Consider the following 16,073-nt stretch of genomic DNA (forward strand, 5'->3'; position numbering starts at 1 on the left):
CAAATGCAGAGGGTGAAGCCTTCAGTGCTGGAAATGCATTTCATACGATGAAAAAACTTGTGGGTTTTCTGCCAGGTAGTGTAGGGGACCTCCCTCATTCTGCAACTGGATGTAGCTTTGCAGGTTTATTTTTTAAACTTAAATTTTCTTTCCTCAATAGTTTCACAAGAGCCTTTTGTTGTTCTAGCATGTGATTCCAAAATCCATAGGGAGGTGCGGCCAAAGACAAACCAACCCATTGCTCACATGGCTGAGTCCCTTCTGAAATGTGGGGCACAGCCCCACATGCATATTCCCATGAAGGCCCCAAATCCGTGTGTGCCACAGGCAGAAAGCAAACCCGATCCTTTCCCTCTCTCTTAGGGAGGGATACAACAACCCCCAGGTGTCTGGTGAGAACCTGATTGGCCTCAGCAGGGCCCGTCGCCCGCACAACGCTATCTTTGTGAACTTTGATGATGAAGAAATCCCAACTAAACCCCTGGATGCTGCTGTACAGACCTGGAAGAAAGTGTGCACCAACCCTGTGGATAAAAAGGTGGAGGAAGAGCTGAGAAAAGTACGTGTCTTAGTCCTGAGCTGGGCTGAGCACTACACTGTGGCATGTAGACCTCACTGAGAATTGTTGTGGTTGTAACTACTCTTGGCTTCTCTGAAGGTTTTATGTTTGTGTTTCCTGTTTAACCTTGTTAACGAGTGAGATACGGGCCTGTGTAATTACGCCAGAGACCTTAATGCAGGCCTTTGGGTTCTACTCCAGTTGGATATCAGCTGTCCTTTGCCCTTAGCAAAACACACATTTGCTTTTTCTGTTCTCTCATCTATCAAATAAGAAGGGCATATCCTGCCAGAGATAAAGGAATTTTTGGTGTCCTGAACAGCTGCAGCTCCCCTTGAAATGATGGATGGGATAAAAATTTGTCAAGGCATGACGATGTCACGTCAGGAAAGTGAGTAAGTGGCACGTATCTGAAATGCCACTGAGGGCTGTGAAGTTTTCTTCCTTAGAGTTGTCCGTGTTCTGAAAACGAATTTTGCAGTGTGCCTTCTGCAGTGCTCTCCAGCCCTTTTGGAGAGCAGACTGGCTGCTGGGTGGACATCGTCTCTTTTTCTGAGGATAATGATGGGCAAATCCAAAGCCTGACTGATATAACAAGTCTCAGTGGACACTGCTGAGACCACTGTATTCAGTTCCATGATTGTTTCTGTATTATTTTAGCTCTTTGAAGTCCACCCTGTCTGGTCTCAGAATGCAGTAAAAGCCAGAATCAGTGTCCACCCGGACAAGCTGAAACTTCTTGTGCTGCATTTGGCCTATTACATGGTGAGCCTGTACATCTGCCCTTGTGTAGATGTCTGGGGCTGCTTGAGGCAGAGCAAGGGGGCATCACCTGGGTGTTCCTGGCTCTTTACATCTTGTGTAGGACGCTAGGTCTCAGACTTTGAGACAGAAGATTCCCCTGCTATGATTTTGCAGAGGGTAAGGTGAGGGAAAGGACTGTCTGAGGTCATCTAGTAAGTCCATGACAGAGCTGGCACCCAGTCATTAACATCAGATCACATCTCCACTCATTAGTCTGCCATTGTTGGCTGTATTGTTACCACCCCATCACAGAGATTAAGGATCTGCTGGCATTTGCTAAGTCTTGTGTATTCCCAGTGTGTTACGAGTACAAGGTTTCTCTTTAGTGGCCAACTATATGCTCTAATGCATGGTCTAATATGATTTCAGCCTCCTACACTTGTGTGAGGCTTCTCAAGGCTTCAGCATTTTTTTATGTTCTCTAGAGTTTTGTCAGAGTGAGATATTTCCTTAAGTTTGGCCTCCAGCCCACAAAGGCAGCATCTGCAGGGCTCTCACACAGTGACCCAAGTCTACCTCAGCCATGGTTTGGCCTCAGCCTACTGAAGGACAAGCGTGTAGAGGCTCCCCTGGTTTACTTTAGAGCCAGGTCTGGGTCATGGCATTGACACACAGCTGCACCCATAGCTATATATATGTGAGTCTCCACCTGGGGAGTATCTCCTGAGGTGTTCGGTCACCATGGCTCGCTGGGAGGTCCTGTGCTTTGCCTTGTGCTGCTACCTCGGGGTAGCACGGGCTGCAACCGTAAGTACAAAAGCCCTTCTTATGGATTTGCAAGACATGTTGCCTGTTCCTGCCTAAATAAGTAAACTCCTGCTACGTCTGGTCTGAAGCCCACAAAAGAGGGCCTGTAGACCATGACAGTCAAGGCAGGGTGTTTTCCTGCCCTAAACATGGCAAAGTCTCTCATAAACATTTTTTCCAAGAGTTCCTGCACAATTTTGTGTCAGGTCTGGCCTGGTTTACATCTTGAGACTGAAGGTCTTCACCTTCTGCCATTTGTCTTTGGGAGGGCAGGGGAATTGCTGCTGCTTGTCTGCTCCAAAGGGCAGCCTGCAGGACATCTGCATGGGCACATCTCCAGTGGCAGCTCCATGTGGGCTTTCCACAAGGGTGAAAGGAATGGCTGGGGAAGGCGGGCTGTGAGTGGGTCCATCTGGGGGGACTGGGCACGGCAAAGTGTGTGTGCTAGCAACAGGGGAAGCCAAAGGCACGAAGAACTGTGCAATGGATTTTCTCTTCTCAATTGTACCACATGTAGCTGGGTGTGGTGTACACCGAGGGCGGTTTTGTGGAAGGCGAGAGTAAAAAACTGGGACTCTTTGGAGATTACATTGACATCTTCAGAGGGATCCCCTTTGCTGCCCCTTCAAAGACTCTGGAAGACCCCCAACCTCATCCTGGCTGGGAGGGTAAGATCCAACTTTTGAATGCTTTTGGTTTGGGGTTTTATTTTCACTTCTTTCTCTCTTTTCTGTTCTTGACAAGCCAAAGATGTTACCTGCTTTCATCTACTAAGTAGCACCAACAAAAAGTTCGTAGTCTCATGGTGGGTATGGGAGTCTGTGTCTATGTGTTCCCAAGCAAACACATGAAGTAACAAAACCAAAGCATGGCACCTGCATCTCCCCTCCCCATGCCTCAGCTGTCCAGAGCTAGTTCTCATGTGAAAGGGTCCCTCTGTCACTCCTTCAGACTGGTCACAGTGGCTGGGGAAACTTTGCTGCTTCTGCATCGGACTCACAGAGGAGAGAATGGGTGGACAGACAGCTTGCAACTAAAGGATGGAGTTGATACCTCTAACTAGGACCTGCTGTCTTCTCTCTCTCCTCTCAGGAACACTGCAGGCAAAAAAATTCAAACCCCGCTGCATGCAGATGACACTCACACAAACTGATGTCCGCGGGAGCGAGGACTGTCTCTATCTGAACATCTGGATCCCTCAAGGAAAGAGACAGGGTATGTGCTTGGCAAAGACCTGAGGAGGAGGTCCTCAGTTGCCTTTTGTGGACAAATTGCTCTGGAGCATTTCTTGGCAACTATGTTCCCATAGCGGGCAACTGCAGGAGCACTGATTTTCAGAGAGAAGGGTAGGCACCATGTCAACCAGTGTCCCTCAGCTGCAGCCTGCTGGGAGTTTCAGCCTCTTCTACAGAGTGTGGACTTTCTTGGCCATAGGCTATTGCAAAGCATTGTGTCTGTTCATGCCCATATGGAGTGATGCTCAGCGAGTGGGTATGGGGATGGATGGGTAGTGCCTTCTAGCTATGTTGTGGCTTACACTGCTTTTTTTCCTCATCACCCAGTCTCCACCAACTTGCCAGTGATGGTCTGGATCTATGGCGGCGCCTTCCTTGTAGGAGGGGGCCAGGGAGCCAACTTCCTTGATAACTACCTCTATGATGGTGAGGAGATCGCCGTGCGGGGCAACGTGATTGTAGTGACCCTCAACTATCGTCTGGGGCCCCTCGGCTTCCTGAGCACTGGAGACGAAAACTTGCCAGGTACTGTAGCTGCTCCCTTTTCAGGGGACCCCATATTGGGTCCCCAGTTTATCAGTTTTGCTGTGCCCTTGCTCAATGGTGGGTGTTCTCTGTTGCCCAGGGAACTATGGGCTGAAGGACCAGCACATGGCTATTGCCTGGGTGAAGAGGAATATCAAGGCTTTTGGAGGTGACCCAGAAAATATCACCATCTTTGGCGAATCAGCTGGTGCCGCCAGTGTCTCCCTGCAGGTGTGTTGTCCTTGTTGAACCCCACCAGAGCCACTTCTCTTCTATGTAAATGGAAAAGATGGTCCCCTGGGCACTCCATTGCTTTCCTCTGCACATGCTGCCCAATTAACATCCTCTCCTGCCTGGGGACAGCAATGCTCAGCTTCTTTGCTTCAAAGCCACTCCTCCTTCCTCAGTTTAATCAGTCTCATCACTGCAGGCATGTGTCCTCGCTTTTGGGACCTCTGGTGAAATAGCATTTACTTGCCGTGTCCCTCTACTCTGCTCCTTTTCTCATCATACCACCTTTTAACTTTAACTGCTGAGACTGTCAAATAGCAGGAGAGCTGGTGGCTTCCCTGGCCCTACTGCAGAAGCTGTGAGGCGATCGGCCGGGTCTGGCAGGCAATGGGCTCTTCAGGAGTTTGTACCCAAAACCCTCTTGTTTCTATTTTGCCCCACAGACGTTGAGCCCAAAGAACAAGGGCCTGTTCAAGAGAGCCATCAGCCAGAGCGGCGTCGGTCTCTGCAGCTGGGCCGTGCAGAGGGACCCACTCGCCTGGGCTAAAAAGGTAACGTGTAAATCTTGCTTAAGGGAACAGAAAACAAAAAAAAAGGATTCCCTACAGAAGGGCATAACTAGCAAGGGGTTCAGCAGAAGCCATGCTGCCAAACACAGAGCTTTGGAAACAGGCTGCTGTGAGATAAAACCAGCCTCTGCCTCTGTGGGGCTGGTAATGAAGCCTGGCTTCAGAGGGTAATGCTGGGAGGTTTCTCTCTCACCTCCTGCAGCTTGGACAAAAGCTGGGCTGCCACACTGACAACACCACCGCCTTGGCCAACTGCCTGCGCTCCGCCGACCCCAAAGCTCTGACACTGGCCTACCACCTGCAGCTGACCAATCTGCCCGGTAAGTTCCCTGGCCCACGCTGTGGTCCCCTACACACCTAGGGCTCACCATGCCTTCAATGGAAGGGTTGGGGTGATGGCCAGGAATGTTGAAGACGTGCTTGTGCCCTTCAGAAAGGGGACAATAATGACAGATCTTGCAGTTGTCCTTCCGCAGGCAGGTGCACATTGTGCTGATGAATGCTGTTCATCGTGCAATAGCAGTGGTGGCAGAGGAGTTTAGCCAAGAGCCATGCTTTGGCTCCAAAACAGCTGTTTGGGCTTTTTCTTGTGTGAAAGCAGCAAGAGCAATTCCAGAACACAGCTTACAAACACAAAGAATTGACCACAACCCTGCTATTTTCATTTGAGTCACTGGGTGGAGTGTAGGACTCTCACAGCAGGTAGGGAATGCTTCTGCTTTTGCTGCCTGTGAGAATTTCTTTCCCAAGAAGACTCTCCTCTGCTTGCTCTGCTCATGCTCCTAGTAAATAGCCCCAGTGTTTAGCCTTGCTCAGGACAGAGAGTGGCCAACAACTGCTGTGCAGCTGCACTGGCCTGAGCTGGCTGTCCTGGCAATGAGTGAGCGCAGCCAGATGAGGTGGGCAGGGAAAGTTCTGCTCTGTCATGTCTTTGGGGGGGCTTTTTGGGAATGGTCCAGGGAAAGGAGGAGAGGAATTGCTGTTACCTGCTGGTACTCGGCTGGCAGATCTCTAGTTCCTCTCCCCCACCTACAGGCATGAGGTTTACCAAACGTGATCCTGTGGCTGTGCTGAAGTCACTGCCCAAGCTCTCATTCACCTCAGCTGATTCCTTTCACAGTTCCTCAAGCCATAGGATATGCCAGGCCACACATCTGTCTTTTCTCATCTCCTAATGGACTCTGGTTTTGTCTCCTGCTGCAGCTCCACTGGTTCACACACTGGCCCTCTCTCCTGTGGTCGATGGAGACTTCCTTCCAGACATGCCAGAGAACCTCTTTGCCAATGCTGCTGAGATTGACTACATTGCTGGGGTCAATGACATGGATGGACACTTCTTTGCTGGCATTGATTTACCCGCTATCAACCGCCCATTTGCGAAAGTCACTCCGTAAGTGAAGGGGGCTCTTAAACATCCTTTAACAGGAGGAACCTTATTTTTAATGTAGCCTCCAAACTCCAAGGACTTTGTCCCAAGTGGACAGGGCACTACCTTCAAAACAGGATGTCACTCGAAGCCAGGGTGCCTAGGGCATATGTTGGCAAGTCCAAAGCCTTCAAGAGAAAGGACCAGCTAGTGGGGAAGCCTCCCCATATATATTTAAGGTGCTCCTGAACTCAGCACCAGTGATAGGCTTGGCAGCCCTCATGCTCTCTGTCCAGAGCAGGTAGACACCAGACATGCTGGGTGCCCATCCCGTAAGACTCCTCTTCACAGACAGGAGGAGCTTGTGGTCAATTTGGCCACAAGCTATTCCACTGATAAAGCTGAGAACCACATGCCCTCCATCTAAAGTAGGAATGAAATCACTGGCTTTTATACCACAAACCATTGCTGATCACAGGGTTGGATGTAAACATCAACAGGAGCTGAGCTCCATTTCCATGAGGCCAGCCTCACTTGAAGCTGCTGGTCTCTAATTAGGTGATATTACTTGTCTTTTCAGGGAGGAGTTCTATAACTTGGTCAAAGGACTTACTGTGGACAGAGGCGAGCGTGGAGCCAACGTGACATACAGTATCTACACGCAAACATGGGGCGACAGCCCGAGCCAGGAGCTCATAAAGAAGACAGTGGTGGGCCTGATTACTGACTACATTTTCCTGGTTCCCACACAGTGGGCACTGAATCTGCACCTGCAGAATGCCCGGTGAGGAGCTCAGCCCTGGCAGGAGCCCAAAGCCCACCTGGAGGCCAAAATGCTGCTTTTCCAATACATGGGGCTGAGGAATGGGTTAAGAGGGATGAACGTGAAGGAGGCAAGCGTTTTGGTACTGAGTACACACACATGGCTCACACAAACACTGTTTCTCTAATGCTGCAAAGGGAGTCACAGTAGGAATTTGTTTAAAATTTCCATTAAAATAAGTGTTTGCTTCCTAAAAACTTCAGACTTCGTCCTAGAGATGTTTGATGCCACAAGATATGGCAGTTGGATGATATGAGGGTTTGGGTGAGAATCAGAAATGGAAGTTAAAAATTGCCAGACAGAAGGATGTTTTCTTGTGAGATCACCCATTAGATGTATGTGAGCATCTTCCAAGCCGTATCTCTGCCGGTATTGGGAGCATGGTTATGAATCTGCACCCCTTTCTCTGCTCTCCACTCGCAGCTGCTTAGCAAGTCTATTTTATTTCCCCAGGAATGCCAAGACATACAGCTACGTGTTCTCCCAGCCATCCCGAATGCCCGTCTACCCAAGCTGGGTAGGGGCAGACCACGCTGATGACCTGCAGTACGTGTTTGGGAAACCCTTTGCCACTCCCCTGGGCTATCTGCCCAAGCACAGGACTGTCTCAAGTGCCATGATTGCTTACTGGACCAACTTTGCCAGGACAGGGTGAGTGATTCCAGTTCCATATTTTGGGCTTGCTGCAGCACTTCAACCTGCTGCTTTTGCCTATTAACTTCTCAGCAGCAATTTCCAAAAGCAGGATGTTCTCTGTCTGTACTTCTGCTGCAAGCCTGGCTCTGTGCCTCCCAGTGGTGGAGTTTGCTCTGGGTCCTCCTCATCCAGGGAACACCTGGGGACAGCAGAAGTATTTCCAGAACTTGTGAACTCTGCTTAAACTTAATTATGATGTTTGTTTCCCAGTCCTGGTGTTCAGACAGGAGTTAAGCCCCTGTCTGCAGCTAAAGGATGATGCTGGTGGGGACCAAGGGAGGAGACTGCAGGTCAGCAAGTCACTCCTAGCAGGCAGAATTGCTATTGCTTGTTCCAACATTAGACTCTCTCTTTGCACTCACTTAAAGCTTCACCACTTAAAGCAGATGAGGTCCCTGCCAAACTGCTTGAACCTTGCTGCATCCATAAGCTGCCCTGGTAAAACCGAACTTCTATTTCTCGTTTTCCCCCAGTGATCCCAACAAAGGGAATTCAAAGGTACCTGTTAACTGGCCGCCCTACACCAATGAGGCCACTTACTACCTGGAAATCAACAACAAGTTGAGCGAGAACTCTGTGAAGCAGAATCTGAAAACCCGGTATGTGACCTTCTGGAACACAGTCTATCGGAGTCTGCCACAGGTTGCCAACATCTCCGTGGCTGATGACTTGCCATGGAGCTATGAAGAAAACACCTTTTAAAGATTGGCCCAATTCATTAAAGGCTTGCTTGTAACTGAGCGATTCTGGCTTCTCCATGTCTTTGCCATGACAGGATTTTGTCCCTAACATTAAGTTTGGGCAGCAGGTGACATCCAGTCCCTGAGCAAAGCGTGTTCCCCTGGCCCGTAGCACAGCCATGTCCCAGGGAAGCTGATGACACAGGGAGCCATGGCTTGGCACACTCTGTTAGTCCTTTGGCTCAGGGTTTGTTTTTCCTCCTTGCCTGTGTGATCCCCAGCAGGACAGGCCCAATCCTGACCTGTCCTCTAGACATCTCTGCGCTACCTACACATGATCATAGAATGGTTTGGGTTGGAAGGGACCTTAAATATCATTAGTTTCAACCAACTGGTGAACTGTTGCCGTACAGTTTCACCTCAGAAATGCAACGAGGGGAAAATAAACGCAAGGGAGGGCGGTTTATTCCGTGAGGGTTTATGGGCACAGGTCCCTGGTTGGCAGAGGCCGGGCTGGGCCGGGGAGTTCCAGCTCCGAGCCCGGGCTGGAAGAGGAGCAGGACGGCCCGGCGACCTCCATCTTCTCCACCTTCTCCTTCACCTTCTCCATCTTCTCCTTCCCCTTCTCCTCCTCCTCTACCCCGGCTCCCCCACACCAGGCCCGGCCCGCCCTGACACCGCCGCTATAGGAACCTTTCTGCGGCGGAACCTTTGTGCCGCGGGGTGTGTGTGTGTGGGGGGAAGCTGTCGTGAGGGAGCGGGGCGGGAGAGCGATGGCGGCGGGGAGGCAGTGGGGGGAACGGGGCTCGGCTGTGCTGGAGCTGCCCCGCACGCCGCGGATGGTGTGCGTGGAGTACCCGGGGCTGGTGCGGGACGTCGGGGCCATGCTGCTGACGCTGGGAGGAGAGCAGGGGGTGTCGCGGGTGAGGGGGGTCCCGGGGGCTGAGGGGAAGGCCGGGGTGTGAGGGGAAGGCCGGGGGCTGGTGGATGTTTTCCAGGCAGAGGGGTTGTGGGGCGGGAAGCCCGGCCCTGGGGAGGGGGCTGGAGGCCGTGGGGCAGGGGAAGGGGAGAGAAGGGAAGGAGAGCGGGGCCAGGGAGCCACCCCATTGTGGGACCCCCCTGTCCGGGCTGCAGGGGCCCAGCAGGCCTCACACAGGCCCAAGGTGTGGGTTTGGGGTGACAGCGCTCACCTGGGTGCTGCTGTCCACGGGAGATGGGTGGGAGGTGTCAGGCAGGATGGCAGCAGCTGTGGGTCCCCATCGTGTGCTGGTGGAGCAGGGATTGATGTGGCTGAGGTGGTGTGGGGAGAAACGGCTGGTGCCCATGGTTGAAAGTGTTGGTCCGGCGCCTGGTGTCAAAGGGAGCCCAGGGGAGCAGGGCTGCCCAGGTGTGATGCTAACGGAGGCTGTGCCTGCCCTTGCCACAGATCTATGCGGACCCTGCGAAAAGGCTGGAGCTGTATTTCCGCCCCAAGGACCCTTACTGCCACCCCGTGTGTGCCAATCGCTTCCCCACCTCCACCATGCTGCTCAAGGTGAAGAGGAGGACCAAGAAGAAGAAGCAGCAGTTGGATGGCGAAGAACAAATCCAGCCGGAAGTCCAGTTTGAAATGGAAATTCTTGGGACTGTCACCACCGTTTACAAATTTCAAGGTGATACTTGGATTTGTGTCCACGTGGCTTAACGATGAGTATGTCTGATGGGAAGGGGAAGTGTTTCCCTATAGGAATTTAGGACTGGAAGGACAATCAGGTCTCCTTGCTGTATAAATCACTGCATAAAGTTACCGGATTTCTGCTCAACAACATTTCAACTTCTGTTTCTCACAGGAATGTCTGATTTTCAGTACCTGGCAATGCACTCTGGTCCTGATGGCAAACAAACCTCCATGTATGACAAAGTCCTAATGCTCAAACCAGAGAAGGAAGAATTTTTCAACAGAGAATTACCTCTCTACATCCCACCACCAATTTTCTCACGTCTGGACACTCCTGTTGACTATTTTTATCGGCCAGATATACAACACCGGTTAGTGCCTTTTCTCATAATGTAGTAAATAGCTATGTTGGTTTTGGAATGGACAGGTGATGAAACATTTCGCTGGTTTGATACATACTTCTAACAGAAAAGTCTTTGAGTTAAGATTTCCTTTTTTATCAGTTGAAGGTGCCTTCAGTCCATTCTGACTTCAGTGGTATTACAGAGTCTATGCTCTTGAAGCATCAGAGCAGCACTAAATACATCATTCATGTATTTCACCTGTTTTAGCTGCTGCCCTGTTCTGTTTTATCCCTCTGGATTTGGCACAACAGAGGCAGGCAGCTTGAGAGACTGCCAGGCAGCAGAAACCTCAGCAAAAGTCTGCTTGAGGACTTCCCAGGGGAAGGGACCTGGTGATCTGGGGAAGATGACTGCCCCCCCTGAACTCTACGTGCAGCGTGGGGTGCAGTGAGCCCCACTCTCTGCCTGCTTCCCGTGGGCTGGAGTGTGCAGGAGTCAATGCCATATGTTCCTGTGACCGCGCTCACTGGACCTGTTACCTCCTGGCCCACAGCTGGTTTTCCCAGAAAAACAGTCTGTGAGATCTCCCACAAGAAACATCTTTCATTTTCTCACTGTAGTCCTTCATCAGCATTTAAAAAGAGAACAAATTATCTAAACTGGATTTCTATCTTGCCTTGTCCCTGGACCCCACTGAGCTGCAGTAACTACTGTAGAGTAGTAGCAAATGCAGAGGGTGAAGCCTTCAGTGCTGGAAATGCATTTCATGCAGTATAAAAACCCAAGGGTCTTCTTCACATAGTACAGGAGATGTCTGTCATTGTGCAACTGGATGTAGCTTTGCAGGTTTACTTTTTAAATGTAAGTTTTCTTTCCTCAATGGTGTCACAGGAGTCTTTTATGGTACCAGCATGTGATTCCAAAATCCATAGGGAGGTGCAGCCAAAGACAAACCAACCCATTGCTCACATGGCTGAGTCCCTTCTGAAATGTGGGGCACAGCCTTCCATTTTTGGATATTCCCCTGAAGGCCCCAAATCCGTGTGTGCCACAGGCAGAAAGCAAACCCGATCCTTTCCCTCTCTCTTAGGGAGGGATACAACAACCCCCAGGTGTCTGGTGAGAACCTGATTGGCCTCAGCAGGGCCCGTCGCCCGCACAACGCTATCTTTGTGAACTTTGATGATGAAGAAATCCCAACTAAACCCCTGGATGCTGCTGTACAGACCTGGAAGAAAGTGTGCACCAACCCTGTGGATAAAAAGGTGGAGGAAGAGCTGAGAAAGGTACGTGCCTTAGTCCTTACCATTCTGATAGCTCACACTAAGGGACAAAGGCCCTTAGTACAAAAGAAAGTCCACTTGGAAATCTGAACTGCCATTGGTAGCCCACTTATCACTGTTTCTGTGATTGTTCCTCTGTTATTTTAGCTCTTTGAAGTCCGTCCTGTCTGGTCTCGAAATGCAGTAAAAGCCAATATCAGTGTCCACCCCGACAAGCTGAAACTTCTGTTGCCATATTTGGCCTATTACATGGTGAGTTTTTACGTCTGCCCTTGTGCCTCTCTAGGGCTGCTGGGAGGGAGAACAAGGGAACATCTCCTGGGTGTTCCTGGCTCTTCACGGTTTCTGAGGTCCCGCCACTGAATACCTGAGCTGCATGTTATGTAAAGAGAAAAGTTAAAACCATGGAACTGTTCACTCCATTGGTTCTGTTCCATTTTGCTGTTCAGTCTGACACTCCAGTTGACTCTCCAGCTGGAAATGGTAGCAGAATTTTTCCAAACAAACACTTCATTAATGTGACCTTGCAAGTTAGTTTGTAAAAGCATGCAAATATTTGGCCTTTGATTGCCCAGGTTTCAGTATATATATATCGGTGTGGCAAGTGCAGAAGAAGCTGGTAAAAGAAACAATTTTTGGGCAATGAGAGAAATACAAGAATTTTCTAAGAAACTGTACTGATGTTTTTGTAACCATCTTCCCCGATGTGTGTTTGTGCAGTTAACAGGTCCTTGGAGAAGCTTATGGGTTAGGTTTGGGTATGACCCCAGAAAACACCCAGAAGCAAAGATTTATCAAGTACTGGACTTCCGAATTCGCTGTGGAATGAAATATGGTAAAAGGGCCCAAACCACAGAGACGCTCTCTCTGCTTTCTGGTTAATCCTGGTAGTACTTTTCTTTTTACTTGTTTTTCAAACTCTTCTGCCATATTTGTGCTCTGATGAAGATGACACCTTTGAGTTCATTGCTTACAGTAGTTCTTCTGTAAACTCCTCTAACGCTTTATTTTGTAGTATGCAATATGTCTTTCCTCATTTGGCACATTCCTTACCCAACGGACACCTTGCTGCCTTTCCTTTTCTCTGTGTTCAAAGCCCAAGTGGATGTACCTGACCATTTTCCCTCTCGTTCAGGGGAGGCACTGAGCAGTAGATTCTGAGGTTTACACAGTAGCTTTTCCTCAAAGATCTCAACATCTTGTGCAGGACACTGCGGTCTCAGACTTTGGGACAGAGGATTCCCCTGCTCTGATTTTGCAGAAGGCAAAGTTTGCATAAGTCCATGACAGAGCTGACACCCAGTCATTAAGATCAGATCACAGCTCCCTCTTTCCAGTTTTTGTTGATCTGATAGCTCTCCTCTCCCCACCTTTCTCAGCCCAGCGTATCCCAAAGACCACCCTGCCTTTCACACACCAGTCCAGCACCTCTGTTCTGAGCTAGGGATGTGCTGCAGGGTGCTTGCCCTTGGTTCATCATTGGTTTTCTTTTCTCACCTCTAGGTTATGCCCCTAATGACATGCCCGTGAAAGCGAAACGCAGCACCTATAATTACAGCCTGCCCATCACTGTCAAGAAGCCAGGTACGCCGTGCCAGCAGGAGGGCTGTCTGCCTCTTCTGTTGCTTTGTTTTCTCCATCCTAGTGATAGCTATTGAAGGGTCTTCCTGTGTTCCAGCTGAGCCAAAATTGGACTTTAATTTCTGGTTATAATATGGTGCTGCTGTTAAAGCCAGTAGGAGAGACTCCTGCTGGGAAACGTGAGAGTCCCTGGATGCATGTCTGGCTGAGCTGCAGCATTTATTAGCAGACAGAAGGGAGTTCTGCAAGCAACACTGGTGGAATTCAGCAATCACTTCTGTTCGGTGATGGTGCAGAGAAAGGGGAGAGTTGTTGTCTTTCCTTTGTCAAGGGAGAGCAGAAAAGGTTAAAATTATAAACAAATGCATTGCAGAAAAAGCCACCAAACTCACCACCTTTCCTGTGACTGTCCAGTAACATCTCCGAAGAATGAGCGAGACGTGCTTAGTTGCTGGGTTGGTCAGGATTTTGCTGACCAATAAAGTCAAATTACACAGAGGAGTGAAAGTACAATGCCATGGAGTGAAAGATGTCCCTAATTAGGGACTGTTTTTGTCTTTCAGTGAGCCATACGGTCAGTGTACACGATCTGAAACAAGGGCTTGGTACGTCCGGTGCAGCCGGCACAAAAAAGCCTGCTTCCAGCAGGTATAAACTGAAGGTAAGTGTTACTCTCTTTTACTAGAATCTTGAAATAGCTTAGTAAAAAAGGGGTGTTTCCTGTTTTGTCGGTCATTAAGGGGACAGTTGTGAGTGAGCTGATGTCCTCAGGTTTACCTGGGAAGCTGCTGGTTGTACCTGTCCCTACAGAACTGCACCTGCTGTGCACTGAAGTGCAAAAAAAAATCACCATGTGTTTATCAGGCCATCCTGAAAAATCCAGCAGGGCAAAATAAACATTTAAACAGCAATCTTTTATTATTTCCTTTTTGCTAGAATGAAACCTATGGTCCACTGTTACGCGGTAACAGGCTGCAGTTTGAAGAGATGAAGTGTGTTCTCTGTGGTTCACTATGGCTGCAGGGAAATTTTGCTGCCTTCCTCATTCAGCTTCATCTTTTCCATGTGCAGACCTACGCCTTGGAACCGATTTGTGTTGGAGTTGCCTTGTTCTAGAATCAGCCCATCAGAAGTACTTTTCAGTTATGACAAGAGTTGTCCTGTTACACCATAAAATGCACATTCATCTTTCCCTTCTTTTCTCTTAGGAATCCATCTACATTTTCCAAGAAGGAGCCTTACCCCCTTATCGGCAGATGTTCTACCAGCTCTGTGACTTGAACGTGGAAAGGTATTACACACTGGCAGCTGAGTCTTCCGTTAGAGCCAGATTTCAAAGGAGATTGTTTATATCCAGTCCATTCCCTTCTTTTACCCTGCCCAGAAACCTAAAAGGTGTTTAGCTTCTGCATAAAAATAGAACAGACTTTTCACACATGACCTTCCTTTCCCATATGAAAAATATGTGAATAACCAAATAAGCTATTCCACCTCAGTGAAGTAAGATGGAAGGAAGCCATGGACTCTCTCATTTGAAGCCCACACCTGAAGGCAGAAGGCTAACGCTCCCTTCCCTTCTGCTGCTTTTTAGCCTGCAGAAGATCATCCATCGGAACGACGGCACGGAGTCCGAATGCACAGAGCGGGACGGGTGGTGCCTTCCAAAGACGAGTGACGACCTGCGGGACAGCATGTCACTGATGATAAAGCAGATCATCAGATCCACAAGACCTGGTAAGGACGCTTCTGACTATCAAAGTGTGTCATTGCCCTACTGCCTACTGCTGCAGGGTAGTGCGACCTTCCTGATGGTGTTGAGACGTTGTGGGCTGAGTGGGGATGTTGCAGTCAGCGCTGGGGCAGTAGCATTCCTTGTTTTACCTCCTCCTTTGTGCTACACTTGATGTTGTAGCTTATTGAGCTGAGGCTGTTGTCCTGCAGCATGAACATGGATTGGGATTAGGAATGGCTGGGAGTAAAGGTTTTCTCTTTCATCTTCCCAGTGTCACAGCCTTCAGGTTTTAAATGTCTTTGCACAGCGATAAGACCTTATTCTTACTGATGTATCTGATGGTGGCATTTTACTGTTATTGATGTTATTAATTGAAAAAGGAGTAAATTATTGTTGCGTGATACTGGGCCAAAGCAGCATCCCAGAGAATTAGGGCAGAATCAGCCAGGAGAGGAGACCCTGCACTGCAGATCTGCTGCTGTTCTGCTGGTGTTCCAGGAGCGTGGAAACAGATTGCTTTGGGCTTGATCAAATTCTATTAAGCTGTGCAACGTTAGCTGTGTCCCTCCGGCTTCTGCCTTCCTCTCACATGATTTATGAACTCTTCTGCAAACACCCCCAGGTTGCACTGAGAGAGGCATCACAGTGTATTTTTTCCTTTCTCCCCCATTAAGCTCTTTTTTCAAATACAACAAGCAGTGAAGATGGCAAAGAGCAGCTGGCGTATGAGTCCGGAGAGGATGAGGATGATGAAGAGGAGGAGGAAGAGGAATTCAAGCCTTCTGATGGGAGTGAAAATGAAATGGAGACAGAAATTCTGGACTATGTGTGAACTCGGTGAGCAGTCTGGCTGCTGTTGGACAGAACCATCTCTGCACTTGTTGCCCGAGGGCTGAGGGTTCAGCCACTGTCCCCAGGGGGTGGGGAAGCAGAATTTGCACGAAGACACCGACGATCTCTGCACAGACTGCAGTGCTGGCTGATGGGCATCATTCCTGATGTTGGGGAGCCAGTGCCTACACTTTCATAATTGCTGGCTAATAAGCCCTCGAGCAAACTCCCAAGAAAGGGTCCCAAATCCAATCCAGCAGGTAATACCCCAGAAAAGAGGAGCAGTTGCATTCCCAGATCTCTCCATGTGCAGGAAGTACACCTGGCCCAGGTTGGTGGTCGTATGGAAAATACGGTGCATGCGGCGGCGCTGGGACAGCACTGGGTGCCACTGGAGTCCCTGTGGCAGG

At 49.5% G+C, this 16,073-nt stretch overlaps 2 protein-coding genes across 4 annotated transcripts in view; both read left to right on the top strand.

The window, feature by feature from the left end:
- LOC106888636 (bile salt-activated lipase-like) overlaps window positions 1-8,299 on the top strand; it is a 13,947-nt gene extending 5,648 nt beyond the window's left edge. The window contains exons 1-11 of one of the 3 annotated variants that reach the window (XM_014943011.1): window positions 568-2,110; window positions 2,628-2,778; window positions 3,203-3,325; window positions 3,673-3,870; window positions 3,971-4,101; window positions 4,545-4,652; window positions 4,873-4,990; window positions 5,874-6,060; window positions 6,617-6,820; window positions 7,313-7,510; window positions 8,029-8,299. In XM_014943011.1, the coding sequence (XP_014798497.1) occupies window positions 2,045-2,110; window positions 2,628-2,778; window positions 3,203-3,325; window positions 3,673-3,870; window positions 3,971-4,101; window positions 4,545-4,652; window positions 4,873-4,990; window positions 5,874-6,060; window positions 6,617-6,820; window positions 7,313-7,510; window positions 8,029-8,257 (1,713 nt within the window). In that variant the 5' untranslated portion in view covers window positions 568-2,044 and the 3' untranslated portion in view covers window positions 8,258-8,299. The other 2 variants (XM_014943009.1, XM_014943010.1) reach the window with 2 other exon arrangements.
- A 734-nt stretch (window positions 8,300-9,033) lies between these two features.
- LOC106888512 (general transcription factor 3C polypeptide 5-like) lies at window positions 9,034-16,067 on the top strand. Its single transcript, XM_014942769.1, has 11 exons — window positions 9,034-9,158; window positions 9,662-9,887; window positions 10,065-10,263; window positions 11,327-11,522; window positions 11,667-11,771; window positions 12,240-12,354; window positions 13,023-13,103; window positions 13,664-13,761; window positions 14,309-14,391; window positions 14,692-14,834; window positions 15,507-16,067. Exons 1-11 carry the CDS (start codon window positions 9,075-9,077, stop codon window positions 15,662-15,664), a joined length of 1,488 nt encoding a protein of 495 aa, XP_014798255.1. The 5' UTR covers window positions 9,034-9,074; the 3' UTR covers window positions 15,665-16,067.
- Window positions 16,068-16,073: the final 6 nt, after the last annotated feature.

Source organism: Calidris pugnax, unplaced genomic scaffold (genome assembly GCF_001431845.1).
Source record: "Calidris pugnax isolate Ruff unplaced genomic scaffold, ASM143184v1 scaffold102, whole genome shotgun sequence".
NCBI lineage: Eukaryota > Metazoa > Chordata > Aves > Charadriiformes > Scolopacidae > Calidris > Calidris pugnax.

What these genes read in the sequence shown, in the direction of transcription:
- LOC106888512 (XM_014942769.1), top strand. Translation starts at nt 9,075, where the DNA reads ATGGTGTGCGTGGAGTACCCGGGGCTGGTGCGGGACGTCGGGGCCATG. An exon ending in CGGCCAGATATACAACACCG is followed by an intron (nt 10,264 to 11,326) that starts GTTAGTGCCTTT and finishes CCTCTCTCTTAG; the next exon opens with GGAGGGATACAACAACCCCC. An exon ending in CATCACTGTCAAGAAGCCAG is followed by an intron (nt 13,104 to 13,663) that starts GTACGCCGTGCC and finishes TTTGTCTTTCAG; the next exon opens with TGAGCCATACGGTCAGTGTA.